The sequence below is a fragment of the Anolis sagrei genome, chromosome 13 (assembly GCF_037176765.1).
Source record: "Anolis sagrei isolate rAnoSag1 chromosome 13, rAnoSag1.mat, whole genome shotgun sequence".
NCBI classification, from domain to species: domain Eukaryota; kingdom Metazoa; phylum Chordata; class Lepidosauria; order Squamata; family Dactyloidae; genus Anolis; species Anolis sagrei.
In genome coordinates, this window is record NC_090033.1 from 3,825,818 (window position 1) to 3,853,711 (window position 27,894).

Below are 27,894 nucleotides of genomic sequence, written 5' to 3' on the forward strand. Positions count from 1 at the left end.
TTACATTTTTATTTTACTTTATTATTATTATTACATTTAGTATTTTACTCATTATTCTTACATTTATTATTTCACCTTATTCATTATTGTTACTAAATTTATTATTTTACTTTTTTATTATTGTTATTTTTACTCTTATTATTTTACTCTACTTATAATTATTATTACATTTTAATTTTACTTTTTTATTATTATTACATTTATTATTTTACTCTACTATTATTATTCTTACATTTATTATTTTACCTTATTCATTATTGTTATTACATTTATTACTTTAATTATTATTATTACATTTGCATTACTTACTTATTTATTTATAAATATAAATAAATTATTACATTTACATTACCTTATTATTTTTAGTACATTTATCATTTTACTCTATTTATTATTATTATTAAATTTAATACTTTACTTTAGAAAGGTGGGAAATAAATAAATAAATACGTTATTATTATTATTATTATTATTATTATTCCTACATTTATTATTTTGCTCTATTTATTATTGTTATTTTTACATTTATTATTTTACTCTATTTATAATTATTATTACATTTATTATTTTATCAATTTTTCTTATTACATTTTTTATTTTACTCTATTATTATTATTACATTTATTGTTTTACCTTATTCATTATTGTTATTACATTTATTATTTTACTCTATTATTATTATTATTATTATTATTATTATTATTATTATTATTATATTACATTTATTATTTCTCTCTAGTGGCCAGAAGAATGACCGGACTATCTGCAAATGTAATAGATAGTTGTTATTCTAACCCACCCAATTTCTTCCAAAGCATCGTATTCACCACAGTATTTCCCCTCTGCAGCTGAAACAATGGAACTCGCCGAGGAGTCAGGCTTGCACAGCGCCCCAAAATGTGAACACGCCTTTGTCATGCTCCCCCATGTACGCCGACCCTTACACACCCAATTCCCCCACTTTGCACGGGGCATCGGACTCCAAGTTTGCAGAAGAGGTATTTTACACACTGCATTGATGTTTACACCTTGGGAAAGCCCAAAGAGACAGCCGTAGTCCTCTTCGGAATAATTGACTAAATCCAGGTATGTTCTTCCTTCCAAAGTTCATGCGGCGCCATGGAGAGTCCACCTTGGAGCAGCAGAACGGCTACCCCGCCATGCCGGTGTTGGTCCCCATGACCCATCACCTTCCGATGCAGAAGAAGAACCCTGGGAACCACTGGCGAGAGCCACCTACTGCTCAGCGATCCAGCCCTGATTTGAATTTTTCGGCAATGCCTCCATCAGACACTGACTACCTGACTGCCGTGAGTACAGTTCCAGCGTTCGTCAATGTGTTTGGGTGGTCTTCTAGTCTCTGGGTTCTCCGGAAAGTAAGGTTACAAGGCACGTAGCTCTTGCAGGGAATTTTCTCGGTGGAAGTTGGTATCACTGCCGTGTAGCGGGAAGCCAGCGGAAGCGAATGAGCAGTGCCAGTCATCAGTAGCTCATCCACTGCCGTTGTGGTGGAGGTTAGAGATGAGCATCCTCATACTGATTCCCTCCAGGTGCAAAGTCCGTGAGTACGAGGGATATCTGGAAAATAAGGTTACTTTCCAGATATATATAGCATCCCTGCTTTGCGGATTTTCACTTTTCGAGCAGTGCCAGTCATCAGTAGCTCATCCACTGCCGTTGTGGTGAAGGTTAGAGATGAACATCCTCATTCCGTTTCCCTCCAAATGCAAAGTTTGCACTGTACGAGGGATATCTGGAAAGTAAGGTTACTTTCCAGATATATATAGCATCCCTACTTCGCAAATTTTCACTTTTTGAGCAGTGCCAGTCATCAGTAGCTCATCCACTGGCATTGTGGTGAAGGTAAGAGATTAGTGTCTACATTCCTTTTCCCTCCAAGTCCAAAGTCCACAATGTACGAGGGATATCTGGAAAGTAAGGTTACTTTCCAGATATATATAGCGTCCCTAGTTCACAGATTTTCACTTTTTGAGCAGTGCCAGTCATCAGTAGCTCATCCACTGGCATTGTGGTGAAGGTAAGAGATGAGTGTCCTCATTCCTTTTCCCTCCAAGTGCAAAGTTTGCACTGTACAAGGGATATCTGGAAAGTAACGCTACAAGGAACATAGCTCTCTCAGGGAATTTTCACGGAAGAAGTTGGTTTCACTGCCATGTAGCTGGAAGCCAACAGAAGTGAACGAGCAGTGCCAGTCGTCAGTAGCTCATCCACGGGCATTGTGGTGAAGGTTAGAGATGAACATCCTCATTCCGTTTCCCTCCAAATGCAAAGTTTGCACTGTACGAGGGATATCTGGAAAGTAAGGTTACTTTCCAGATATATATAGCATCCCTACTTCGCAAATTTTCACTTTTTGAGCAGTGCCAGTCATCAGTAGCTCATCCACTGGCATTGTGGTGAAGGTAAGAGATGAGTATCTACATTCCTTTTCCCTCCAAGTCCAAAGTCCACAATGTACGAGGGATATCTGGAAAGTAAGGTTACTTTCCAGATATATATAGCGTCCCTAGTTCACAGATTTTCACTTTTTGAGCAGTGCCAGTCGTCAGTAGCTCATAGACTGGCGTTGGGGTGAAGGTTAGAGATAAGCGCCCTCCTTCTGATTCCTTCCAAGTGCAAAGTTTGCACTCTCTCAGGGAATTTTCGCGGGGGAAGTTGGTTTCACTGCTGTGTAGCGGGAAGCCAACAAAAGTGAACGAGCAGTGCCAGTCGTCAGTAGCTCATTTACTGGCGTTGTGGTGAAGGTTAGAGATATATATAGTGTCCCTACTTCACAGATTTTCACTTTTCACGTGTGGTCCTGGAACGTAACACCTGTGATAAGTGAGGGAACACTGTAGATGGAACTTTGGTGAGATCCAATATGTCCGTTCTTCTTAGAAAACACCATGTGTACTGTGATACAGCCTTGGCTACAGTCCTAACACAGAAGAGCAGACTGTGAAATCAGGATTGCAAATTAGCCATCGTGGCAAAAAATTAAAGTGAACGGACAGCTTGCGGGTTATGTGGCACTCATCTCTGCCTTTCTTTCTCTTGCCCTTGCAGCACACCTTGTCCAGAGATAGGGAAGAACTTCGGTTGCCTTCCTTGCCAACATCAGGTGAGTCATTCAGGGATGGGAAAGCCTCTCGTTGTGACCTCTCATAGTCACAACGACCATATATCAAGACCAAAAGAAGGGAGCTCGAATGGGATTATACCTAAATACAGCTTAAGTGCAGAAAATTTTAGTTTGGTCCAGGTCCATCATCGGCGGAGGTCACTGTTTCTTTGGTTGTGGATGAACTACAACTCCCAAGGAGGAAGGCTAGCTCCACCCAAACCCCTCCAGTAATCAAATTTCAACATATTTGGTCTGTGTGCCAAGTTTGGTCCAGATCCATTGGTGTTTGCATTCACAGTGCTCTCTGGATGTAGGCGAACTACAACTCCCACAAATTAAGGTGAATTTTCCCCAAAGACCTCCAGTATTTTTTGCTTGTCAATTGAGCTCTGTGTGTCAAGTTTGGTCCAATTCCATCATTGGTGGAGTTCAGCGTACTCTTAGATTGCAGTTGAACTATACATCCCAGTAACTACAACTCGCATATGTCAAGGTCTATTTCCCCCCAAGAGTGCCTCAAGAGCGCCCCCCCTGGGCAAAATCAACTCTACTGCGAATGCTTACTTTGCGTAATGGCTTGGCCGCCCCTGTGTATAGATATAGATAGATGTAATTACTCTTGCGCTCCTTGTCTCTTACAGAGAAAAGCATTGGAACGTACAACCTGCCTGAAAGCGGACGGGAACGTCTCGACTCGACCTATCACGACTATGCTGAACTCCAGAGCTTCCAGAGCGACTTCAGTTACGACAACATCTGGGATATGGAGACAAAGGACAGTGATATCTATCATTGCTAGAGGCTTAAATGACTTGAAGAGAGTCAGAAAGAAACATGCCTTCCACTCTGTTTCCTGCCGTTCTCTGCTGAATAATGTAAAAGACTGGATGCCGAGTCCCTGGCAATCCACTTTTCTCCCCCGCTTTCCCTCTCTTCCTTCACTTTGTTGTTGTGGTGCTATGACAAATGGGTCTGGAAAAGAGCCTGGAATTTCACCAAGCCCATTCAGTCCACAGCGGTGACCTTTGTCGGTACATGTCTGGGATCCTGGGCTGTCTGGAGTTGCTAGGCAGAAAAGCTTTTGCGGTTGGCTTGCGTCCCGTCGGATCTGTGGATCTCGCTGGTTCGAAAAGATCAAGAGGCAAAGCAAGCTTGTGTTTGTAAATATGCCCTTCAGTTCAAAGGCTGTGGAAGGATGGAATGCAAACTCAGTGCCTTCTTGGTGGAGCAATGCGAACTCTGAAACTCCTCTGAAACAACGGCCCGACAGTATTCCGGGTTCGGGAATGAAACAACGGCCCGACAGTATTCGGGGTCCGGGAATGAAACAACGGCCCGACAGTATTCGGGGTCCGGGAATGAAACAACGGCCTGACATATTCGGGTTTCGGGAATGAAACAACAGCCCGACAGTATTTGGGGTTCGGGAATGAAACAACGGTCCGACAGTATTCGGGGTCCGGGAATGAAACAACGGCCTAACATATTCGGGTTTCGGGAATGAAACAACAGCCCGACAGTATTCGGGGTCCGGGAATGAAACAACGGCCCGACAGTATTCGGGGTTCGGGAATGAAACAACGGCCTGACATATTCGGGTTTCGGGAATGAAACAACAGCCCGACAGTATTCGGGGTCCGGGAATGAAACAACGGCCCGACAGTATTCGGGGTCCGGGAATGAAACAACAGCCCGACAGTATTCGGGTTTCGGGAATGAAACAACAGCCCGACAGTATTCGGGTTTCGGGAATGAAACGACCTGGTAGCAGCAGGGATAATTTCAAAACATATTTAGAAGGGATTTGCTGGTAGTTGGAATGCCTGGGTTTTGTGAAGGTGTGCCAAAATGGCCAGTGTTGCAGGCAATCCTGACATAAATATAAAATGAGGATGTGTACATGAGTGAAAATTATATACAGTAGATTCTCGCTTATCCGTCTTTCCGTCTTATCCGACAACCCCCTTTTCCTCCAGCATTTCCCCTTCAATTCAAGGAGCGCTCCCCAACTCTCTCTCAAAACAATAGCCCGAAAGTATTTGGGGTTCGGGAATGAAACGACCTGGTATTAACAGAGATACTTTCGAAACATATTTAGAAGGGATTAGCTGGTAGCTGAAATGCCTGCGTTTTGTGAAGGTGTGCCAAAACGGCCAGTGTTGCAGGTGATCCTGACATAAATATAAAATGAGGATGTGTACATGAGTGAAAATTATATACAGTAGAGTCTCACTTATGCCACATTCTGTCTTATCCAGCATTTCCCCTTCAATTCAAGGAGCGCTCCCCAACTGATTCTCGAAATAAAAGCCCAAGAGTATTCGGGGTTCGGGAATGAAACGAAACCTGGTAGCAGCAGAGATGCTTTCGAAACATATTTAGAATGGATTTGCTGGTAGCTGAAATACCTGCATTTTGTGAATGTGTGCCAAAATGGCCAGTGTTGTTATTATCCGATGCCCCCCTTTTCCTCCAGCATTTCCCCTTCAATTCAAGGAGCGCTCTTCAACTGATAAATGAAAAAGGCAAGACGAGGAGGAGGAAAAGGAAGCAGGAAATGGGGAAAAGAGGTAGAACCGAAAGCAGAAGCTTCCTCCCTCCTTCCCTCTGTGATTTCCACACTCCTCTTCCGCATCCGGACACTTCCTGATGGGCCTATCTAGCCCCGGATCGTTGCCTTGCTTTAACTCTTTGAGTCCCTGTTGTTCGTATTCTAGATGTCAAGTAACAGTTGGAGACTCCGTATTATCTGACATTTTTGTTTATCCGACATTCTGTCGGATAAGTGAGACTCTACTGTACTAAAGTGGTCAGCCAAAACGAGGCTGTGTGTAGTTGTACATGGGATGCACACTGGAGAGGTAAGCATCCTTGAGAGCCAGTATTTATCTCCTTTATTGTTATTATTATTATTAATTATTACTATTACTATTACTGAACTTGTCCAGGGTCAAACCTGGAAACTGCTTTGAGCCAGACTGTTTCCATCATCACCGGTTCTGGAATAGAGAGGCTGTGGTGTGTTTACGTAGTGTTTCCGTGGATAGGCCCTATTCTCAAGTTACTCAATTCCGCACAGAGCTGGATCGCAGAGAGGTACGGGGACATAGCCAGAGGCTTCTCTGATTTGCTCTAACAGCCACTGAATGGCTATGAAGTGGGAGCTGTAGCAGCTAAATCAGGTATGAGCAAACCCAGGATCCGACCCCTTGGGCTCTTCTCAAGCCCTCCTCTCTCACACCATCCTATCCTTCCTTCCTTCCTCTCTTTCCTTATTCCCTCCTTCCCTCCCTCTTTCTCTCTCCCTCCTTTCTTCCTTCCCTTCCATCCTTCCTTCCCTTTTGCCTTTCCTTCTCCTCTCTTCCCTCCCCTCTTCCCTCCCCACCCTTTCATCCTTCCTACTTCCCTTCCTTCCTTCCTTTCCACTCTTTCATCCCTTCTCTTCCTTCTTTATCTCTTTCCTTCCTCCTTCTCTTCCTTCCTTCCCTTCCACTTTTTCATCCTTCTCTCCTTCCTTGCCTTTTGCCTTTCCTTCTTCTCTCTTCCCTCCCCTCCCCACCCTTTCATCTTTCTTTCCTTCCTTCCTTCTTTCTTTCTTTCTTTCTTTCTTTCTTTCTGTCCTTCCTACTTCCCTTCCTTCCTTCCATCCATCCATCATTCCCTTCCACTTTTTCATCCCTTCCCTTCCTTCTTTATCTCTTTCCTCCCTCCTTCTCTTCCTTCCTTCCCTTCCACTTTTTCATCCCTTCCCTTCCTTCTTTATCTCTTTCCTTCCTCCTTCTCTTCCTTCCTTCCCTTCCACTTTTTCATCCTTCTCTCCTTCCTTGCCTTTTGCCTTCTCCTCTCTTCCCTCCCTTCTTCCCTCCCCACCCTTTCATCCTTCCTTCCTTCTTTCTTTCTTTCCTTCTTACTTCCCTTCCTTCCTTCTATCCTTCCCTGCCACTTTTTCATCCTTCTTTCTCTCTTTCCTTCTCCCTTGTCTTCCTTCCCTTCCCTTCCCTTCCCTTCCCTTCCCTTCCCTTCCCTTCCCTTCCCTTCCCTTCCCTTCCCTTCCCTTCCCTTCCCCCCTTTTGTCTTCTCGCCTTCCTTCCCTTTTGTTTTTCCTTCCTTTCCTCGCTCTTTCTTCCTCCCTTCCACCCTTTCATACTTCCATCCTTCCTTCCCTTTTGTCTTTCCTTCTCTTTCCTTCCTCCTTCTTTCTCCTTCCATCCTTCCCTTGTACCTTTTCATCCTTTCTTACCTCTTTCCTCCCTCTTTCCATCTTTCCCCTTCCTTCCTTCCTTCCTTCCTTCCTTCCTTCCTTCCTTCCTTCCTTCCTTCTTTCCCTTTTGTCTTTCCTTTCCTTCTCTTTTTCCTTCCTCCTTTCCTTCCTTCCCTTCCCTTCCACCCTTTCATACTTCCATCCTTCCTTCCTTTTGTCTTTCCTTCCTTCTCTTTTTCCTTCCTCCTTCCTTCTCCTTCCATCCTTCCCTTCTACCTTTTCATTCTTTCTTACCTCTTTCCTCCCTCTTTCCATCTTTCCCCTTCCTTCCTTCCTTCCTTCCTTCCTTCCTTCCTTCCTTCCCTTTTGTCTTTCCTTCCTTCTCTTTTTCCCTCCTCTTTCTTTCTCCTTCCATCCTTCCCTTCCACCTTTTCATCCTTTCTTACCTTTTTCCTCCCTCTTTTCATCTTTCCCCTTCCTTCGATCCTTCCTTCCCTTTGGTCTTTCCTTCCTTCTCTTTCCTCCCCTCTTTTTTCTTCTTCCCTCTTTCCTCCCTCTCGCCATCTTTCTCCTCCCACCCTCCCTTCCTTTTCTCTTTCCTTTATCCTCCCTTTCTCTTTTTCTTTCTTTCTTTCCTTCCTTCCTTCTTTCCCTTCCTTCCTTCCTTCCTTCCCTTTTGTCTTTCCTAGGAGAGTGCTAGTGTGCGGCCCCCAAGTTGGAAATTTTGCCATGTCCTGGAGGATGGAGAGGAGAGGAATTCCATAGTTCCGCTTATGGGTCTTTTATATGAGACCCATAAGTACATGGGTCTCGTACATACATACAGGATCTCGTACATACATACAGGATCTCCTGGGGTACATACATACAGGATCTCCTCCAGACCCAGGTTGGACCCTTGTTTACCTTTTGCTGGCATCGCATCAGGAAAGCACCTGGTGTATCGTCTTTACTTGAATGTTGTTGTTGTTGTTGTTGTTGTTGTTGTTGTTTTTAATATCCAGCCAAGTTTACATGTAGCTTTATAGTTATTTTATTTAATATACAAAAGGCCGATCTGGAAGGAGAGGAATGAAGAACGGTTGTGTTGTAAACATGGGGGGAAACCATTGCTGTAGTAAAGCAGTGTTCGGAGCTCTTTCGTTTGGGATTGTGTGTGTGTGTGTGTGTAAACGTATGGGTGTGCGTGCATGGGGAATTCTAGGGAATGTATAGAATTGACATGCTGTACAGATCTCTTGGCAATTTCTTTGTAGACCCTGATCCTAATAAAGTTAATATATCTCAGAGCTTCTAGATGCGTTTGTGTTTTACTTCGGTTTTGTTCCAAAGTCTATGGACACCTTAAGATAATGCTATTATTAAGTACAGTATGTCACAGCAAACGAGATCTCTATGCTGGATTTCGTATCACAAAATCACGAGTCGAACACTTCCCAAGCATCTAGGACTGTGTGATGTATTATCGAATAATAATAATAATAATAATAATAATAATAATAATAAATTAATTATATTATTATTACTATTATTATTATTATACTAACACAAAACACAGTATGTCACACCAAACGAGATCTCTATGCTGGGTTTCGTATCACAAAATCACAAGTCGAACACTTCCCAAGCGTCTAGGACTGTGTGATGTATTTTTGAACTATTATTATTATTATTATTATTATTATTATTTTACTAACACAAAACACAGTATGTCACACCAAACGAGATCTCTATGCTGGGTTTCGTATCACAAAATCACAAGTCGAACACTTCCCAAGTGTCTAGGACTGTGTGATGTATTTTTGAATTATTATTATTATTATTATTATTATTATTATTATTATTAAGTATATTATTATTATTACTATTATTATTATTTTACTGACACAAAACACAGTATGTCACACCAAACGAGATCTCTATGCTGGATTTCGTATCACAAAATCACAAGTCGAACACTTCCCAAGCGTCTAGGACTGTGCGATGTATTTTCAAATTATTATTATTATTATTAAGTATATTATTATTATTATTATTATTATTATTATTACTATTTACACAAAAGCACAGTATGTCACAGCAAACGAGATCTATATGCTGGATTTCATATCACAAAATTACAAATCGAACACTTCCCAAGCGTCTAGGACTGTGCGATGTATTTTCGAATTATTATTGTTATTATTATTATTATTATTAAGTATATTATTATTATTATTATTATTATTATTATTTTACTGACACAAAAACACAGTATGTCCCAGCAAACGAGATATATATGCTGGATTTCGTATCACAAAATCACAAGTCGAACACTTCCCAAGCGTCTAGGACTGTGATGTATTTTCGAATTATTATTATTATTATTATTATTATTATTATTGGTTGTGTCAGGAGTGACCTGAGAAACTGCAAGTCGCTTCTGGTGTGAGAGACTTGGCCATCTGCAAGGATGTTGCCCAAGGGACGCCTGGATGTTTTGATGTTTTGCCATCCTTGTGGGTGGCTTCTCTCATGTCCCCGCATGGGGAGCTGGAGCTGACAGAGGGAGCTCATTCATGATCTCCCCAGATTCGAACCTGTGACCTGTCAGTCTTCAGTCCTGCCGGCACAGGGGTTTAACCCACGGCTCCTTATTATTATATTATTAGTAATAAGCATTATTATTATTATTATTATTATTATATTATCAGTAAGTACTATTATTTATTATTTATTCATAATAATAATTATTAAGTATTATTAAGTATTCTATATTATTAAGTATATTATTATATGATATTATTATTAGTAAGTATTATTATTTATTCATAATAATAAGTATTATTGATTATAAGTATTATTAAGTATTATACTTATATATAATATAAGTATTATTAAGTATTATATTATATTATTATTAAGTATATAATAAGTATTATTAATAATAATTAATAATTAAATACTATTAATTATTATTGAGTATTATAAGTATTATTAAGTATTCTATATTATTAAGTATATTATTATTATTATATTATATTAGTATTATTATTATTTATTCATAATAATAATAATAATTAGGTATTATAAGTATTATTATTACATTATATTAGTATTACGTATATATTATTATTAATAATAAATAATAATTAAATATTATTAATTATTGAGTATTATAAGTATTATTAAGTATTATTGATTATTATTAAGTATTGTAAGTATTATTAAGTATTATATTACATTATTTTTAAGTATATGATAATAATAAGTATTATTATTAATAATAATTAATAATTCAATATTATTAATTATTATTTTAAGTATTATTATTATAATATTCTATATTATTAAGTATATTATTATATGATATTATTATTAGTATTATTATTTATTCAAAATAATTAAGTATAAAGTATTATAAGTATTATTAAGTATTCTATATTATTAAGTATATTATAATAATGATATTATTATTAGTATTATTATTTATTCATAATAATTAAGGATAAAGTATTATAAGTATTCTATATTATTAAATATATTATTATACGATATTATTATTAGTAAGTATTATTATTTATTCAAAATAATTAAGTATAAAGTATTATAAGTATTATTAAGTATTCTATATTATTAAATATATTATTATATGATATTATTATTAGTATTATTATTTATTCATAATAATTAAGGATAAAGTATTATAAGTATTCTATATTATTAAATATATTATTATACGATATTATTATTAGTAAGTATTATTATTTATTCATAATAATTAAGTATAAAGTATTATAAGTATTATTAAGTATTCTATATTATTAAGTATATTATGATATTATTATTAGTATTATTATTTATTCAAAATAATTAAGGATAAAGTATTATAAGTATTATTAAGTATTCTATATTATTAAGTATATTATTATATGATATTATTATTAGTATTATTATTTATTCAAAATAATTAAGGATAAAGTATTATAAGTATTATTAAGTATTCTATATTATTAAATATATTATTATATGATATTATTATTAGTATTATTATTTATTCATAATAATTAAGGATAAAGTATTATAAGTATTCTATATTATTAAATATATTATTATACGATATTATTATTAGTAAGTATTATTATTTATTCATAATAATTAAGTATAAAGTATTATAAGTATTATTAAGTATTCTATATTATTAAGTATATTATTATATGATATTATTATTAGTATTATTATTTATTCAAAATAATTAAGTATAAAGTATTATAAGTATTATTAAGTATTCTATATTATTAAATATATTATTATATGATATTATTATTAGTATTATTATTTATTCATAATAATTAAGGATAAAGTATTATAAGTATTCTATATTATTAAATATATTATTATACGATATTATTATTAGTAAGTATTATTATTTATTCATAATAATTAAGTATAAAGTATTATAAGTATTATTAAGTATTCTATATTATTAAATATATTATTATATGATATTATTATTAGTATTATTATTTATTCATAATAATTAAGGATAAAGTATTATAAGTATTCTATATTATTAAATATATTATTATACGATATTATTATTAGTAAGTATTATTATTTATTCATAGTAATTAAGTATAAAGTATTATAAGTATTATTAAGTATTCTATATTATTAAGTATATTATTATTATATTATATTATTATTAGTAAGTATTATTATTTATTCATAATAATTAAGTATTATTGATTATTATTAAGTATTATATTATTAAGTATATAATAAGTATTCGTATTATTTATTCATAATTTTATATTATTAATTATTATTGAATATTATAAGTATTATTAAGTATTTTGCATCCTATGGATGGATGCATGAATAAATATGAATAAATACGAATAAATATGTCTACCCTGGCTTTCCTGTAAGATGAGGGGTCATGGGTGCTGTGAGAATCCAAGCACTAAGTAAAGTCTGAAACCATCCACGGATCGTAGGTTGACTTTGATGTGTCCTGCTTCCCTTGAAACTGGAGAAAGATAAACATAAGACCCTTGTAAGGAAAGCAGGTTCAGATGTTTGGATTTGATGGGAGATAGCGACCAAACAGAAGGGACTTGGGAAGAAAACAGACCGAGGACTCGCAAATCCTCTCCTTTGAAGACTGGCCTCGAGATAAGATGTTCCCACCACGTGACGGAACGGAGATCAGATGGATCAGGGTTCAGACAGGCACAATCTGGCACCGAAACTGTCTCCTACACCTACACACACACACACTGTAGACATATATCTATGACAGAACAGACTGCGGAAAGATACGAGGGTTGAATGAAAAGTAATGCCTCCACCTTCGTTACTTGGGATTGGATGAGAATATTTAAATAAATCAAAAGCAGAAGTAATCCTTAGAATGTGATTTTTAACTACCACTATTCACTTTTCAACATAATCACCAGACAATTGGATACATTTCTGCCAACGATGGAGGCATTACTTTTTCTGCCAAAAGGGAACTGTAGAGGAGAGTCTACTGAACAAGCCAGTACCTGCCGCATACCAGTCCTGCCATCTGTTGAGGAGTTACGAAGGTGGAGGCATTACTTTTCCTGCCAAAATGGAACTGCAGAGGAGAGTCTACTGAACAAGCCAGTACCTGCTGCATACCAGTACTGCCATCTGCTGAGGAGTTACGAAGGTGAAGGCATTACTTTTCCTGCTAAGGCTTCCCACCAAAATGGAACTGTAGAGGAGAGTCTACTGAACAAGGCCGTACCTGCTGCATACCAGTACTGCCATCTGTTGAGGAGTTAAGAAGGTGGAGGCATTACTTTTCCTGCCAAAATGGAACTGCAGAGGAGAGTCTACTGAACAAGCCAGTACCTGCTGCATACCAGTACTGCCATCTGTTCAGGAGTTACGAAGGTGGAGGCATTACTTTTTCTGCTAAGGCTTCCCACCAAAATGGAACTGTAGAGGAGAGTCTACTGAACAAGCCAGTACCTGCTGCATACCAGTACTGCCATCTGTTCAGGAGTTACGAAGGTGGAGGCATTACTTTTTCTGCTAAGGCTTCCCGCCAAAATGGAACTGTAGAGGAGAGTCTACTGAACAAGCCAGTACCTGCTGCACACCAGTACTGCCATCTGTTCAGGAGTTACGAAGATGGAGGCATTACTTTTCCTGCCAAAAGGGAACTGTAGAGGAGAGTCTACTGAACAAGCCAGTACCTGCTGCATACCAGTACTGCCATCTGTTCAGGAGTTACGAAGGTGGAGGCATTACTTTTTCCGCTAAGGCCACCTGCCAAAAGGGAACAGTAGAGGAGAGTCTACTAAACAAGCCAGTACCTGCCGCATACCAGTACAGCCATCTTTTGAAGAGTTACGACGGTGGAGGCATTACTTTTTCTGCTAAGGCTTCCTGCCAAAATGGAACTGTAGAGGAGAGTCTACTGAACAAGCCAGTACCTGCCGCATACCAGTACAGCCATCTCTTGAAGAGTTACGACGGTGGAGGCATTACTTTTTCTGCTAAGGCTTCCTGCCAAAATGGAACTGTAGAGGAGAGTCTACTGAACAAGCCAGTACCTGCCGCACACCAGTACTGCCATCTGTTGAGGAGTTACGAAGGTGGAGGCATTACTTTTCATTCAACCCTTGTATAAGATGACCTAACTAATTTTACAGCTCTGACTCTGAGTCAAAAGGAAAGATCGTTTCCACTTATGTTGATGCCTAATTATTCTATGGTTCAAGTTTATATGTTTACAGGCTTGGTCATGGGGCTTCTCTGTGTCAAGTTGGGTCTCGGTCCATTGTCGGTGTGGGTCACTCTTACTCTAGATTGGCCCAGATCCATCTTTGGTGGAGTTCAGAGTGCTCACTAATTGCAGGTGAACTACAAATCCCAATACCTACAACTCAAAAACAGCCTGGCTAATTCCCCTTAAATTTGGCACACGGATCTCCCATGACCAAAAGAAAATACTGGAAGGGTTTGGTGGGCATTGCTCTTGAGTTTTGGGAGTTGTAGTTCACCTACATCCAGAGAGCATTGTGGACTTAAACCATGATGGATCGGGACCAAACTTGGCATGAATACTCAATATGTCCAAATATGAACACTGGTGGAGTTTGGGGAAAATAGACCTTGACATTTGGAAGTTGTAGTTGCTGGGATTTATAGTTCACCTACAATCAAAGAGCATTCTGAACTCCACCAACGATGGAACTGAACCAACTTGGCACACAGAACTCCCATGACGAACGAAAAATACTGGAATGGTTTGGTGGGCATTGCTCTTGAGTTTTGGGAGTTGTAGTTCACCTACATCCAGAGAGCATGGTGGACTCAAACCATGCTGGATCGGGACCAAACTTGGCATGGATACTCAATATGTCCAAATATGAACACTGGTGGAGTATGGGGAAAATAGACCTTGACATTTGGAAGTTGTAGTTGCTGGGATTTATAGTTCACCTACAACCAAAGAGCATTCTGAACTCCATCAACAATGGAATTGAGCCACTCTTGATACCCCTCTTGTGACCCCCCCCCCCACAGCGGTCCCGATCCCCAAGTTAAGAAACACTGCTTTAAGACTTTGACATCTTGACCATATTCTAATTTCGCTTCGTCATATATGTCCTTGTAGGAAATGGGAAACGGGTGACAATGAGCACTGCAGAAGCACCTGCCTGACTTTTTCATTCTCTTGGCAGTAACGCTGCTGTCAGATGACGACAGAAACTGGGCAGGACAAGGCGATACCCCCCGAGTATCTCTAAATGCCAGCCAATTGCCTTTGCAAAGGTCTGGCATATCTTTTGCATAGTTACTACTCAATTGCGGTTGCCTAGCACTCTCCCCATTGGTCAAGAAGTAAAAAAAATGCATATACGAGGGGTGTTTATTAAAGACTTCCCCTGACCCACTTCTATTTATCACAGGATGCTGAAACTTCACATGTGTAAAGATATACGTCTCTATAGGTTACGTGCCAATTTACAACTCAGAACTAATAACGGTCTTGATTGTAGAGGTGCGGAAGTGATGTGAGGTTTGAGAGTGGGGCCAGTGGAAGACAGAGCAGTCCTCAAGTTCCTTTACTCGAAAGTCCACACACCAAAGGAGACGTTGGATAAGATGGAAGAGGTTGATGGTGAGGATTCCTCATCATAGGATGGAAGATAGAGCAGTCCTCAAGTTCCTTTACTCGAAAGTCCGCACAACAAAGGAGACATTCGATGAGATGGAAGAGGTTGATGGTGAGGATTCCCCATCATAGGATGGAAGACAGAGCAGTCCTCAAGTTCCTTTACTCGAAGGTCCGCACACCAAAGGAGACTTTCAATAAGATGGAAGAGGGTGATGGTGAGGATTCCCCATCATAGGATGGGAGACAGAGCAGTCCTCAAGTTCCTTTACTCGAAAGTCCGCACATCTAAGGAGATGTTCAATGAGAAGGAAGAGGTTGATGGTGAGGATTCCCCATCACAGGATGGAGGATAGAGCAGTCCTCAAGTTCCTTTACTTCTCATTGAAAGACATTCAATGAGATGGAAGAGGTTGATGGTGAGGATTCCCCATCACAGGATGGAAGACAGAGCAGTCCTCAAGTTCCTTTACTCGAAAGTCCACACACCAAAAGAGACGTTCAATGAGATGGAAGAAGTTGATGGTGAGGATTCCCCATCATAGGATGGAAGACAGAGCAGTCCTCAAGTTCCTTTACTTGAAAGTCCACACACCAAAAGAGACGTTCAATGAGATGGAAGAAGTTGATGGTGAGGATTCCCCATCATAGGATGGAAGACAGAGCAGTCCTCAAGTTCCTTTACTTGAAAGTCCACACACCAAAAGAGACGTTCAATGAGATGGAAGAAGTTGATGGTGAGGATTCCCCATCATAGGATGGAAGACAGAGCAGTCCTCAAGTTCCTTTACTTGAAAGTCCACACACCAAAAGAGACGTTCAATGAGATGGAAGAAGTTGATGGTGAGGATTCCCCATCATAGGATGGAAGACAGAGCAGTCCTCAAGTTCCTTTACTCGAAAGTCCACACACCAAAAGAGACGTTCAATGAGATGGAAGAGGTTGATGGTGAGGATTCCCCATCACAGGATGGAGGATAGAGCAGTCCTCAAGTTCCTCTACTCGAAAGTCCGCACACCAAAGGAGACATTCGATGAGATGGAAGAGGTTGATGGTGAGGATTCCCCATCATAGGATGGGAGACAGAGCAGTCCTCAAGTTCTTTTACTCGAAAGTCCGCACACCAAAGGAGACATTCAACGAGATGGAAAAGGTTGATGGTGAGGATTCTCCATCATAGGATGGAAGACAGAGCAGTCCTCAAGATCCTTTACTTGAAAGGCCACACACCAAAGAAGACGTTCGATGAGATGGAAGAAGGTGATGGTGAGGATTCCCCATCATAGGATGGAAGACAGAGCAGTCCTCAAGTTCCTTTACTCGAAAGTCCGTACATCTAATGAGACGTTCAATGAGATGGAAGAGGCTGATGGTGAGGATTCCCCAGCATAGGATGGAAGACAGAGTAGTCCTCAAGTTCCTTTACTCGAAAGTCTGCACATCTAATGAGACGTTCAATGAGATGGAAGAGGTTGATGGTGAGGATTCCCCAGCATAGGATGGAAGACAGAGCAGTCCCTCAAGTTCCTTTACTTGAAAGTCCGCACACCAAAGGGGACGCTCGATGAGATGAAAGAGCTTGATGGTGAGGATTCCCCATCATAGGATGGAGTCAATAATTGGTATCATCCATTCCAATGTGGTCGGACTTTGGTGAAAACATCTCCAATTCCAGGGCGACCCTACTCTGCTATTGATGAACACACCATCCAGCAAGTGGAGGTCGCCATTTTGGGAAATCACCACGTTACCCTTCATCACCTAACCCAAAATACCTTGGGGATCCATGGTACTGTTAGCTCACCAAATTTCAGAACATTTGACTTCTCCATGGAGTTTTGGCAAATTTTCAAAGTTTTTAAGGCTGCTAACAGGTTTGGCTTCACCTCTCAGCAGGGCTGTGAATTTTAGCTCCGTCGCAGCTACATCCGAACACATCTGAAACTTAAGAATCACAGGCTCCTTTTAGATCCGAATCAAGGGTATTTCCGCATCAAACACACAAGTCTAGTGTTTAGAGTTGCTTCAGAAGATGGGAGAAGTGTGTGTCCTGAGGTGGCACCCATGGAGAGAAGGACTCTGAACTGGGCCAAGTTTCATTGCTCTCAATTCACAGGAAGTGGGTCAGGGGAAAGCTTTGATGAACACCCCTTGTAAATTCCTCACCATGATGGAGAAGAAAGAGAGTCTTGGAGCTCAATGCCTCCTTGACGGCGTGGCATCAACCATGATGGAAATGAAATGTGATTTCTTTTGGAAAGTAAAGGAAAGGAAAGGAAAGGCGTGGTTGTGTGGCAGGGGAGACCTTTCTTTTCTATCCCACCGCTGCCACCATTTTATATATTGGAGGGAGGGAGGGAGACTATTTCTTTATTTATTAAAAACCTCTTTACTCTTATAATGATTCAGTTTCTTCTTTTATATTAGCTGAGACTTTCTGTGTGCTGTTTATGTTTAACCTTTGTACAGACAATGAGACACTCTTCTGTATAACGAAGTAACACAGTTTATTTATAACTTCTAGCTCCAACGCTTGTGGTTACAATTGTGTTTTGTTGCAATCTTGAGGTTTACAGTCAGTATAATATGCTTGGTTTACGTTTCTGAAGTAGACTTTCAATGTTTCACATTCACAAACATGTTACTTGCTTTACATACTTTACAAAGCTTTGATGAACACCCCTTGTAAATTCCTCACCATGATGGAGAAGAAAGAAAGTCTTGGAGCTCAATGCCTCCTTGACGGCGTGGCATCAATCATGATGGAAATGAAATGTGATTTCTTTTGGACCCTTTGGGTCCATTCCAATCTCTTTTCCTCTTTTTTCATCACACCACAGAGTTAAACAGTACAGAAAACGAAGAGAGTAAAAGGCTGGTTCCGTGCTTCCAAAACCATCCCCATTGGCGTGTCTTAGGTTGCGTGTTGTCCTTCTGTGATTACCTGCCTCCTGAAGAAGCGGATGGCCGAAAGGGTTCCAAAGTTCGCCAGCAACACTGCAGGGAAAGAGTTGTGCCCACAGCTCAGGAAGAAGTAGCAACGAATGGGAAGAAATTAGTCAACCTAGTCTCTTCTGTGCTAAAACGATTCATATTCTCCACACTCACAATTCTGCGTCAAAGCACTCAACGTCCTGGGATCTGCATTAGGCCTGTTCAATGCATGGTTCTAATGGTTCTAAAGTACTCACACAACTAAAGTTCTGGTGGTGAAAATTTCAGAACTCTAACAAAATTTAATTATTATTTCGTTATTGGCGATTTTTATGACAGAACCAATTAGGAACTGCCATTTATAATGAAATCTTGAGAGTTTTGTTAGAGTTCTGAAATTTTCACCACCAGAACTGTAACAAAATTTTACAGAACTCTTTCAAAATTTTATTATTATTTCATTATTGGTGATTTTTATGACAGAACCAATTAGGAACTGCCATTTATAATGAAATCTTGAGAGTTTTGTTAGAGTTCTGAAATTTTCACCACCAGAACTCTAACAAAATTTTACAGAATTCTTTCAAAATTTAATTATTATTTCATTATTGGTGATTTTTATGACAGAACCAATTAGGAACTGCCATTTATAATGAAATCTTGAGAGTTTTGTTAGAGTTCTGAAATTTTCACCACCAGAACTGTAACAAAATTTTACAGAACTCTTTCAAAATTTAATTATTATTTCGTTATTGGCGATTTTTATGACAGAACCAATTAGGAACTGCCATTTATAATGAAATGTTGAGAGTTTTGTTAGAGTTCTGAAATTTTCACCACCAGAACTTTAGTTTTGTAAGTACTTTAGAACCATTTAGAACCATGCATTGAACAGGCCTGTCATAATTCATGTTGTGATTGTTCCTTTTGCTACACAATGTTTTGGACTCCTGCTCTCTCTGGAAAGCTTTCTTTGCACCAGAACTTCTGGAGATCTTTAATTGAAGGCTTTTCATATTCTCAAGTGTTTATTTTTGTAGCCATGTGGACTAGCAACTTATTTGAAAGATGGTTCTCAAGGGCCGGGCTTTAGCACAGCGAGTTAAACTGCCAAGCGAGTTAAACTGATCGAAAGGTCAACAGTTTGAAAGCAACGTGAGTAGATAAATAGGTACCACTCTGATGGAGAGGTAAGAAAAGGCGTCCAAGCGGACAGCCAATTTTCTCACACCAGAAGCGACTTGCAGTGTCTCAAATTGCTCCCGACATGAAAAAAAAAATTCAAGCCCGGGTTGGGGGTGAGCTCCCACCATCAGCCCAGCTTCAGCTCACCTAGCAGTTCGAATACAGCAATGTGAGTAGATAAATAGGTACCGCTCCGGCGGGGAGGTAATAAAAGGCGCCCAATTTTCTCACACCAGAAGCGACTTGCAGTGTCCCAAATTGCTCCTGACATGAAAAAAAAAAGTTCGAGCCCCGGTTGTGGTGAGCTCCCACCATCAGCCCAGCTTCAGCTCACCTAGCAGTTCGAAAACAGCAATGTGAGTAGATAAATAGGTACCGCTCCGGCAGGGAGGTAATAAAAGGCGCCCATTATCGTCCCACAGCAGTACCTATTGATCTACTCACATTCGCATGTTTTCGAACTTCTAGGTTGGCAGAAGCTGGGACTAAAAGCAGGAGCTCACCCTGTTTCTTGGATTCGAACCGCCAAGCTTTCAGTCAGCAAGTTCAGCAGCTCAGCGGTTTAATCTGCTGAACCACCGGGGACCTTTACAATGATTATACTTGGATTCGAAGCGCCAAGCTTTCAATCAGCAAGTTCAGCAGCTCAGCAGTTTAACCTGCTGCTCAACCTTTACAATTATTATATTATATTAGTATCGGTATTATATTTTATTACATTATAATTTTATTATCAATATTGAATGTACATAAAATATATTCTGTTATTAGCTTTGCACAATATGAGTATTATATATTACTATGTTGTACTATATTACTATGCTGCAATATCATTAGTAATATTACATGTAATGTATAATAAATAATTATTGTATTATTATTATTAGTGTTATATTGTATTATAATGCAAGAGATGGTCTTCAAGACAGAAACCATCCCCGGCATCCGTTCTGCCTTGTTCCAAGAGGGAACTAACCAGTATGTCCACATTCCTGGGCTATCTCTCAGGCTTTCCCCGAACTCTACCAGGGCTCACATTTGGGCAGATTGAGTATTCTTGCCAGGTTTGGTTTGGTCCAGATCCATCATTGTTTGAGTTCACAGTGCTCACCTGATGTAGGTGAGCTACAGCTCCAAAACCAAGGTCAATGGCCACCAAACCCTTCCAATATTTTCTGTTCGTTAATCAATTTTCTGTTGATATCTGTGTGCCAAGTTTGTTTCAATTACATTGTTGGTGGAGTTCAGAATGGTCTTTGACTGAGTTGCTGAGCTTGTTGACCGAAAGGGTGCAGGTTCAAATCCAGGAAGCGGCATGAGCTTCCGCTGTCAGCCCCAGCTTCTGCCAACTTAGCAGTTCAAAAACATGCAAATGTGAGTAGATCAATAGGTACTGCTCTGGTGGGAAGGTAACCATGCTCCCTGCAGTTATGCTGGCCACATGACCTTGGAGGTGTCTACGGACAACACTGGCTCTTTGGCTTAGAAATTGAGATGAGCACCACACCCAAGTCAGACATGACTGGACCTAATGTCAGGGGAAAACCTTTACCTACAACTCCCAAATGACAAAACCAACCCCCCCCCCCAACCCCACCAGTATTCAAATTTGGGTATATCTAGTAATTGTGCCAAATTTGGTTGGGGGGTCACCACAACATGAGGAACTGCATTAAGGGGTCACGGTATTAGGAAGGTTGAGAACCACTATCCTACACAATCTTCTTACCAATCTTCCAAGCGTCCGGGGCTTGCAAGTCGGAGGTCTTCACAGCCCACGAAGCGAAAGCCACAAAGCCCAGGCACATGTCCCGGTGCGTGAGAACCGGCCGGGGGGGCCTTTCTAAGGAAGCAAAGAAGAATCAACACTTTTTTTTTGCAACGTTCTCCCAACAAAGGATTCCCCCAGGCAGCAAACAGCCAGGCTTTGGAGCTGCAAGGCCATCAAATGCTAACGGCAACATTAAAAATCCTCTGGAGCATTGCAGCACACCGAAATGCAGCACGTTTAGAGAAAGGAAGTGCTGGATTGCTGTGAGTTTTGCTGTGTGTCTGGCCATGTCCCAGAAGCATTCTCTCCTGACATTTCGCCTGCATCTACGGCAGGCGTTCTCAGGGGTTGTGAGGTCAGTTGGTCACGAGGCAAGTGGAATGATGTGGACATCATCTGTGGAATGATGTTTAGGGTGGGAGAAAGCACTCTTCTCTGTATTGTCGAAGGCTTCCATGGCCGGAATCACTGTGTTGTTGTAGGTTTTCCGGGCTATATGGCCATGTTCTAGAGGCATTTTCTCCTGACATTTCGCCTGCATCTATGGCAAGCTTCCTCAGAGGTAGTGAGGTCTGTTGGAAGTAGGAAAATGGGTTTATATATCTGTGAAAAGACCAGGGTGGGACAAAGGACTTTTGTCTGCTGGAGCTAGGTGTGAATGTTTCAACTGACCACCTTGATTAGCATTTAATGGCTTGGAAGTGCCTGCCAGGCAATCAAATGCTAATCAAGGTGGTCAGTTGAAACATTCACACCTGGCTCCAGCAGACAAAAGTCCTTTGTCCCACCCTGGTCTTTTCACAGATATATAAACCCATTTTCCTACTTCCAGCTCAGAGTTGGAAACGTCTATTGCTGATCAAGCCCAAACCACCCCGAGTCTATTGTCTGCATCCTGGAAAAAGTTCCAAAAATTCGATCCAAATTCCACTTGAATCTAAGTTCAATCGGTTGTGTTTGCTCTTCTTGTCCCTTTAGTGCCTGAGATCTCTAGCTCAGGGTTGCAAGTCCAATCCTATGGACCTTGAAGTTGGGAGCCTCTCAAGGAGGCTTATGGCTGAGTAAACACAAGTTTGAACTTTCAGGGCATGTTGCAAAACTTAAGCAAAGGAGTCTTATAGCACGTTAAAAGAGTGACAAATTTGAATGTCCTTGCAGCTTCAAAGCCAGGCTGCTTCCTTGAGGCTTCAAAGCCTGACATGGAATGTCCTTGCAGCTTCAAAGCCAGGTTGCTTCCTTGAAGCTTCAAAGCCTGACATGGAATGTCCTTGCAGCTTCAAAACCACACTGCTTCCTTGCAGCTTCAAAGCCTGTGCTTCCTGCTTGGGGGAATCCTTTGTTGGGAGGTGTTAGTTGGCCCTGAGTGTTTCCTGTCTGGAATTCCCCTGTTTTTTTAGTGTTGTTATTTCTTTATTTATGACATTTATATGCCGCCCTTCTCATCCCAAAGGGGACCCAGAGCAGCTTACAAGTTACACACACACACACACAATATTATTAGCATAGCGTCAAATGAGTATTATATATTACTATATTGCACTATACCATTATATTGTAATATTACTAGTAGTATTACATGAATTATAAAATATATAATTATAATAAATTATTAGTTATTTTTATAAATTCTTATTATTATAATAAAATATATAATTATAATATATTATTATCGTATTATTACTAGTTGCTCTTTAATAATAATGTAATAAAATAATAATAACTACCTCTACCTGTGAGGATGCTTGCCATAGATGCAGGCGAAACGTCAGGAGAAAATGCCTCTAGACCATGGCCATATAGCCCGAAAAAACCCACAACAACCCAATAATAATAATAATAATAATAATAATACTTTATTTATACCCCGCCACCATCTTCCCAAGGGGACTCGGGGCGGCTTACATGAGGCCAAGCCCAACAACACATCAATAAAACAACAAAGCAGTAAGCAAATAAAACAATGCAATTAATATAACACAAATATAGGCAATAACACACAAAAATTTAAAACCTAAGTCCGGGCCAAATGTAATAAATTGAAATTTTAAAATAAGCACTGGGAGTGAACAGAGGTAGGAGGGTTTTATTTACTGTCCTGATTTTAGAGTGTTTTAAATACTCGTAGTTAGATTTTATTCCTATTCATGGTTTCCTCCTTTCTGTTGAAATTGTCCACAGCCAGGCTTTGAAGCTGCAAGGCCATTCAGTGCTAATCAAGGTGGTCAGTGGCAACATTCACACTTGCCCCAAGCAGATCAACCCTGTTTTCCAAGTTTCCAACATACCTCACAACCTCAGAGGATGCCTGCCATAGATGTGGGCAAAACGTCAGGAGAGAATGCTTCTGGAACATGGTCAGACATCCCAGAAAACTCACAACAAAGCAGTGATTCCAGCCATGAAATCAGAGTTTTTTCTCCCACGCGGGACATTACACAGATATATAAACCCCACTGAAAAACTATATACAATATTTTTTTTGTGTGCAATGGCATGTCTGTGTCCCTGGCAGTTCAAAGACATGGTTTATCACTTTAGAAGCTGAGTTACCTGTGTGCCATTACACGAATGCTTGTGAATATCACTTTTTCAAAGGGTTGACTTCTAACAAGGTCAGGCCTTTCCTTGACTAGTGGTTTTCAAAAGGTGTCTGTAACGAATCTGACTCATTTTAGAAAGTTAGGGAGTGACCTACCTTAAAGGGCTGGTGTGTGAGCAGCCATTTTGTGGTGCCCAGAGAACAATAGGACCAGTGGGGAAGCTATTTGCATGCAAGTGACCTGATTGGTCGGATGCAAATGAGCGGGTGCCCAACTGTCATCCTTGTAATCAGCAAGCATGTAACCACTACGCTTATACCACAAGAATGCTACAAATAAACCTTGGTTTATCAGTTTAGAAGCTGAGTTACCTGTGTGCCATTATATGAATGCTTGTGAATATCACTTTTTCAAAGGGTTAACTTTTAACAAGGTCAGGCCATTCCTTGACTAGTGGTTTTCAAAAGGTGGCTGTAATTAACCTGACTCATTTTAGAAAGTTAGGAAGTGACCTACCTTAAAGGGCTGGCATGTGAGCAGCCATTTTGTGGTGCCCATTTTGTGGTGCACCAGTGGGGAAGCTATTTGCATGCGAGCGACCTGATTGGTCAGATGCAAACGAGCGGGTGCCCAACTGTCATCCTTGTAATCAGCAAGCATGTAACCACTACGCTTATACCACAAGAATGCTACAAATAAACCTTGGTTTATCAGTTTAGAAGCTGAGTTACCTGTGTGCCATTATATGAATGCTTGTGAATATCACTTTTTCAAAGGGTTGACTTCTAACAAGGTCAGGCCATTCCTTGACTAGTGGTTTTCAAAAGGTGGCTGTAATTAACCTGACTCATTTTAGAAAGTTAGGAAGTGACCTACCTTAAAGGGCTGGCATGTGAGCAGCCATTTTGTGGTGCCCATTTTGTGGTGCACCAGTGGGGAAGCTATTTGCATGCGAGCGACCTGATTGGTCAGATGCAAACGAGCGGGTGCCCAACTGTCATCCTTGTAATCAGCAAGCATGTAACCACTACGCTTATACCACAAGAATGCTACAAATAAACCTTGGTTTATCAGTTTAGAAGCTGAGTTACCTGTGTGCCATTATATGAATGCTTGTGAATATCACTTTTTCAAAGGGTTGACTTCTAACAAGGTCAGGCCATTCCTTGACTAGTGGTTTTCAAAAGGTGGCTGTAATTAACCTGACTCATTTTAGAAAGTTAGGAAGTGACCTACCTTAAAGGGCTGGCATGTGAGCAGCCATTTTGTGGTGCCCATTTTGTGGTGCACCAGTGGGGAAGCTATTTGCATGCGAGCGACCTGATTGGTCAGATGCAAATGAGCGGGTGCCCAACTGTCCTCCTTGTAATCAGCAAGCATTTGATCCTATGTAACCACTACGCTTATACCACAAGAATGCTACAAATAAACTGAGTTACTGTTTCCACTTCAAACAAGCTCTCTCTCTCTCTCAATCTCTCAGTTAGAGTTATCTGCTTTTGTTTCAGTGGCCTCCAGATGTTCATGGAGATTCAAATTTGTCAAAAGGATATGATACCATTTTCTTTTACAAAAGGGTTATGAATGCCACTCCCCCGCCCCCCATAACAAAAATGAGGTACCTGGTTCCATCACAGCCATATGTAGGTCTTCTGGTCTTGACCAGGCTTCGGTTAGAGGCCCAGGTGAAAGAATCACCAGTGTTCCTTGGGATCCTCTCCGTAGCATCTCCCCGTGGTTTGTGGGTTGGGGTTTGACGCGACGCATATGCCTGCCTATGAGAGATTTTAACGCTCTCGCAGCCTTTCGTGCCTCAGAGGCTGGAAAACTTAAGAGGACCCCCCTCCAACTTCTCTTTCCCTTTGTGCTGTTATCAAAAAAATATTCGTAGACCTCTGGAATAGATATTTGTATGGCGTCACCAGCCTCCTTGGAGTTTGGATCCTCTGTGACGCCAGATGGAGTCGACTGATGGCCAGAGAGGAGGGATGTCGTCGACACTATATCTTTACTCCTCTGAGCCTCATCTAGTTCGTCGAAAAAATATTCATACATTTCAGGCCCAGACATACTGGGCAACTCTTTGGCGGGATATGAGACCGGTCCTTCCTTTCCCATTCCTTCCCACATGTTTCCTCTCCTTTCTTGAGTTTCTGGAGAATCCTGGGAAGTCATCCAAAAGGGTACAAAGTCCCCCTGGAAGTCAGAACCCTGGCCTCCTTGAATCGTGGGATGAGATTCCTTTTCAGCCATGCCAAGACCATAGTATGATTCTCTGCCATTATCCTTTCCTGCACCAGCTTCTCTTCGTCTAGCCAATGTTTCATCAACTTCTTGTGTTGGTCTTATACACTTATTTCTCTCTGGCCCTTCTGGAAACAGTGCTACATCATCACAAGGAGAGCTGCTCGCTTGGCCAGCTTGGTCTCGTTCTTTTAGGACATTGATACGATCTGTTTCTATTCTGTTTAGAGCATTCTCTCCTCCATTATTTGCCCGTTCTTGAGGACCTTCAATAGGATTCTCTGGCAGCAGATGAGTTGGTGCCCAGTTAGCTGTACCTGGATAGCGCTGGGAAGGTTTTTCATGGAATGGTGTTGGCTGTGCCATCGAGACAACCTGAAGATCCTTGGAGCTCTTCTCAGGGTTCTTGGTTCCTTCAGGTTTGGTGGGACGTGGTGAAGAAACACCTGGAGAACATGGATATGTGATAGGATCTCTTTGCCGTAGGGATTCTACATTTTCAGCAGCTACCATGCCATATGTTGATATTCCTTCAGGTTTGGTGTGACCTGGTGAAGAAACCCCTGGAGAACATGGATATGTGATAGGATCTCTTTTAGCAGCTATCATGCCATATGTTGATATTCCTTCAAGTTCGGTGGGACCTGGTGAAGAAACATCTGAAGAACATAGATATGTGATAGGATCTCTTTCAGCAGCTATCATGCCATATGTTGATATTCCTTCAGGTATGGTGGGACCTGGTGAAGAAACACCTGGAGAACATGGATATGTGATAGGATCTCTTTCAGCAGCTACCATGCCATATGTTGATATTTCTTCAGGTTTGGTGGGACCTGGTGAAGAAACACTTGGAGAACATGGATATGTGAAATGATCTCTTTCAGCAGCTACAATGCCTTGTGTTGATATTCCTTCAAGTTTTGTGGGACCTGGTGAAGAAACACTTGGAGAACATGGATATGTGAAATGATCTCTTTCAGCAGCTACAATGCCTTGTGTTGATATTCCTTCAAGTTTGGTGGGACCTGGTGAAGAAACGTCTGGAGAACATGGATATGTGATAAGATCTCTTTGCCGTAGGGATTTTACATTTTCAGCAGCTACCATGCCATATGTTGATATTCCTTCAGGTTCGGTGGGACCTGGTGAAGAAACACCTGGAGAACATGGGTATGTGATAGCATCTCTTTGCTGTAGGGATTCTACATTTTCAGCAGCTACCGTGCCATATGTTGATATTCCTTCAAGTTCGGTGGGACCTGGTGAAGAAACACATGGAGAACATGGATATGTGACAGGATCTCTTTGCCGTAGGGATTCTGAGTTTTCAGCAGCTACCATGCCATATGTTGATGATTGGCCACTAGCAGAGGTAGTTTGCAAAGCATCATTTTGTGGTGGCTGCAATTGCAAAGAGATGGTCTCACTTCTATTTTCTCTTGCTGTGCCATCCATCCCCACTGAGGCATCCTGGCTCATAGACAGAGGTCTTTCCATTGTCTCCTTCCCCAAGCGTTGGTCTTGCAAGTGTCTCTCTTGGATAGACGGAACTGTCTTGGACCAGTTTCCCATCTCTAAGTCTCTTTCCTTCGCAGCATCATTTTCTGTAGTGAGTGTCGCCATCCCAAACTGACTTCCCAAATGCTTCGAAGTGACACCGGAGAGCTGGCTTTCTTGGATCCAGGAAGACAGAACTGTGTTGGATGGGTTGTCGTGGCACAGAAATCTGCTGACTGAGCCCAGCTCTG

At 40.4% G+C, this 27,894-nt stretch overlaps 2 protein-coding genes across 2 annotated transcripts in view; one reads left to right on the forward strand and one right to left on the reverse strand.

Moving 5' to 3' along the window:
• Positions 1–5,378, forward strand: part of PLEKHN1 (pleckstrin homology domain containing N1) — a 66,299-nt gene extending 60,921 nt beyond the window's left edge. Inside the window, exons 13-16 of the mRNA XM_060758985.2 lie at positions 849–998; positions 1,107–1,310; positions 3,070–3,124; positions 3,769–5,378. Of these exons, the coding sequence (XP_060614968.2) occupies positions 849–998; positions 1,107–1,310; positions 3,070–3,124; positions 3,769–3,926 (567 nt within the window). The 3' untranslated portion in view covers positions 3,927–5,378. The remainder of the gene's footprint in view (positions 1–848; positions 999–1,106; positions 1,311–3,069; positions 3,125–3,768) is intronic.
• A 12,574-nt stretch (positions 5,379–17,952) lies between these two features.
• On the reverse strand, positions 17,953–27,693 carry PERM1 (PPARGC1 and ESRR induced regulator, muscle 1). The gene is made up of 3 exons (XM_060759058.2): positions 25,522–27,693; positions 21,318–21,431; positions 17,953–18,466 (listed from the first exon to the last, which is right to left on the reverse strand). The coding sequence occupies exons 1-3, from the start codon at positions 27,641–27,643 to the stop codon at positions 18,384–18,386; spliced, it is 2,319 nt and encodes a 772-aa protein (XP_060615041.2). The 5' UTR covers positions 27,644–27,693; the 3' UTR covers positions 17,953–18,383.
• Between the last annotated feature and the right edge of the window lie 201 nt (positions 27,694–27,894).